Source organism: Cebus imitator, unplaced genomic scaffold, assembly GCF_001604975.1.
Source record: "Cebus imitator isolate Cc_AM_T3 unplaced genomic scaffold, Cebus_imitator-1.0 Scaffold82, whole genome shotgun sequence".
In the NCBI taxonomy this organism is placed as follows: Eukaryota; Metazoa; Chordata; class Mammalia; order Primates; family Cebidae; genus Cebus; species Cebus imitator.
Genome location: NW_016107397.1, coordinates 4,073,699 through 4,076,190, shown reverse-complemented (window position 1 = coordinate 4,076,190; position 2,492 = coordinate 4,073,699). Strand labels below are relative to the sequence as shown.

The following is a 2,492-nucleotide window of genomic DNA, read 5'->3' as shown; positions in this document are numbered from 1 at the left end:
TGAAATAGTCAGCTGTTTTCAGTGACTAGATTGTTACTAGCAAACAAAGAAGCAAAGAAACACCAGTGAATTTTGTTGAGGAGGCACAACTACTTACCCAGTGAGAACACATTCCCGTAATTCTCCAGCATCACATCTCTATAGAGGTCCCTCTGAGCAGGTTCCAAACGTTTCCACTCCTTCCGGATGAAGTACACAGCTACATCCTCAAATGTTACCAGCTCCTGAAACAACACGTGCTGGTATGCAGTTTCAGGGTGAGGAATGTGAATAGCAGCACCAAAAAAATATCACTGAGGATAGGGCTGAAGAATGCACATTTGGAAAGGAAGAAAAGGAGGGCAGGGTGGAGGAAGAGACAAGACTCCATGATGGAAGGCGAGGGTCCACGATTCAGCAGGACAGAACCATGGGCCTGATGGAGGAGATCAGGGTTTAAGGCTCTGAATGAGATGTCACTGCACAGAAAATGGAAAGGAAAAGGATGAAGGGAAACCACAGCTCACCTGGGACTTGGCCTTTAGGAGTGCAGCTGCCAACATCTCATCCCCCAGGCTGTCCTTGACAGAAAAGTCAGGAACTTTTGAAGGAAGAGCTGAAGGACAATAAAAGGGCCGAGGAGTGAATTCATCTGCTGTGTAACCTCCCAACCTGCTGACTTCCCAACCCACAGAAAGCGCCAGGGGTCCTGGGACAACATGGGACCCACTCTCTCACATTTCTAAGTTTGTCTCTGCAGCTAGTAAAGGTGTGTCCAACAGAGGCACAATCAGAGCGGGTCCATCCTGCCTGAGCAGATGGCCACAGGCCTGGTCATTCTTGGTCTCCAGTCTGCCCCAGGTCCCCTCTTCTCTCTCCAGTCACTCTTTTCTCAATGAAACCACCCAGTCCTATCTTAGTTATTACTGCATTCTTGTCCATTCACCGAAGCTTGGCCAGAAATATACGATCCTGCTCTTGCATGAAGTTCTACTGTTTTTTTTTAAGATGAGTTTTGCTATGCTGCCCAAGCTGGTCTTGAACTCCTGAGCTCAAGTGATCCTCCCGCCTCAGCCTCCCAAGTAGCTGGGATTACAGCATGCGCCACTGCACCCAGCATAAAGTTCTTAGACTAGAGAAAAACCAGCAGCTCCACCCCAGCCCTGACTGAAAACACAATGCCCACAGCTCCTTTCTCTCCAACCCAGATCAAATTTGTACACTACAAATGTTTCCTGTTTCTGTGTTGGATCTCTTATCTTTTTTTTTCTTGAGACAGAGTCTCCCTCTGTCACCCAGGCTGGAGTACAGTGGCACTATCTCAGCTCACTGCATTCTCTACCTCCCGGGTTCAAGCAATTCTCCTGCCTCAGCCTCCCAAGTAACTGTGATTACAGACATCTGCCACCATGCCCAGCTAATTTTTGTGTTTTTAGTAGAGATGGGGTTCTACCATGTTGGCTAGGCTGATCTTGAACTCCTAACCTCAAGGGATCCACCTACCCTGGCCTCACAAAGTGCTGGAATTACATACCCTTTTTCTGCAATTCTCAAGTTTACATATTCATCTCTTAGAGACTCTATAGAGTCCAGGCATGGTGGTTCATGCCTATAATCCTAGCATTTTGGGAGGCTGAGATGGGCAGACTGCCTGAGCTCAGGAGTTCGAGACGAGCCTGGGCAACATAGCAAAACCCCATCTCTACTAAAAATACAAAAAATTAGCCGGTATGGTGGTGTACACCTGTAGTCCCAGCTACTCAGGAGGCTGAGGAAGGAGAATCGCCTGAATCCAGGAGGTGGAGGTTGCAGTGAGTCAAGATCATGCCACTGCACTCTAGCCTGGGCAACAGGGCAAGACTGTCTCCAAAAAAAAAAAAAAAAAAAAGACAGCGACTCTAAACCCCAGAGATACTAGACCTGCTGAGTCACCAAACAAAAGGACCTTAAATGCTTTCTTCTAATAAGCATGGGAACAACACCCATTAAGACTGAAACTGGCTCCTAAATCAGTGACACCCTACGAAAGCAAAATATATTTTATTGGCTTCCTATTTACTCTTTTTGCCTATGACCCACAAAATTACTGCCAAGGGCTTCCTCTAAAAGCATGCTCCTAAAAAGCACAAACTATGCCTATTAAGTCAGCTACATAGAATGCCTGAAAAATGGAATGACTGACACGGTTTCCTTAATCTCACGTGAGGTGCTCACAACCCTTCAAAACTGCCTCAGTGGCCGGGCACGGTGGCTCATGCCTGTAATCCCAGAACTCTGGCAGGCCGAGGTGGGCACTGAGGTCAGGTTTCAAGACCAGCCTGGCCAACATGGTGAAACTCCATCTCTACAAAAATACAAAAATTAGCTGGGTATGGTGGTGTGCACCTGTAGTCCCAGCTACATAGGAGGCTAAGGAGGAAGAATTGCTTAAACCCAGGAGGTGGAGGTTGCAGTCAGCAGAGATCATACCACTGCACTCCAGCCTAGGCAACAGAGCAAGACTCCATCTCAAA

At 47.4% G+C, this 2,492-nt stretch overlaps 1 protein-coding gene across 2 annotated transcripts in view; it reads right to left on the bottom strand.

Annotated features, from left to right (window-relative positions):
* The window catches only part of ZNF3 (zinc finger protein 3), a 19,545-nt gene that overhangs the window by 10,077 nt on the left and 6,976 nt on the right, over nucleotides 1–2,492 (bottom strand). For both annotated transcript variants that reach the window (XM_017533646.2, XM_017533644.2), the window contains exons 3-4: nucleotides 507–595; nucleotides 98–224 (exon numbers count right to left, since the gene is read on the bottom strand). In XM_017533646.2, the coding sequence (XP_017389135.1) occupies nucleotides 98–224; nucleotides 507–542 (163 nt within the window). In that variant the 5' untranslated portion in view covers nucleotides 543–595. The remainder of the gene's footprint in view (nucleotides 1–97; nucleotides 225–506; nucleotides 596–2,492) is intronic.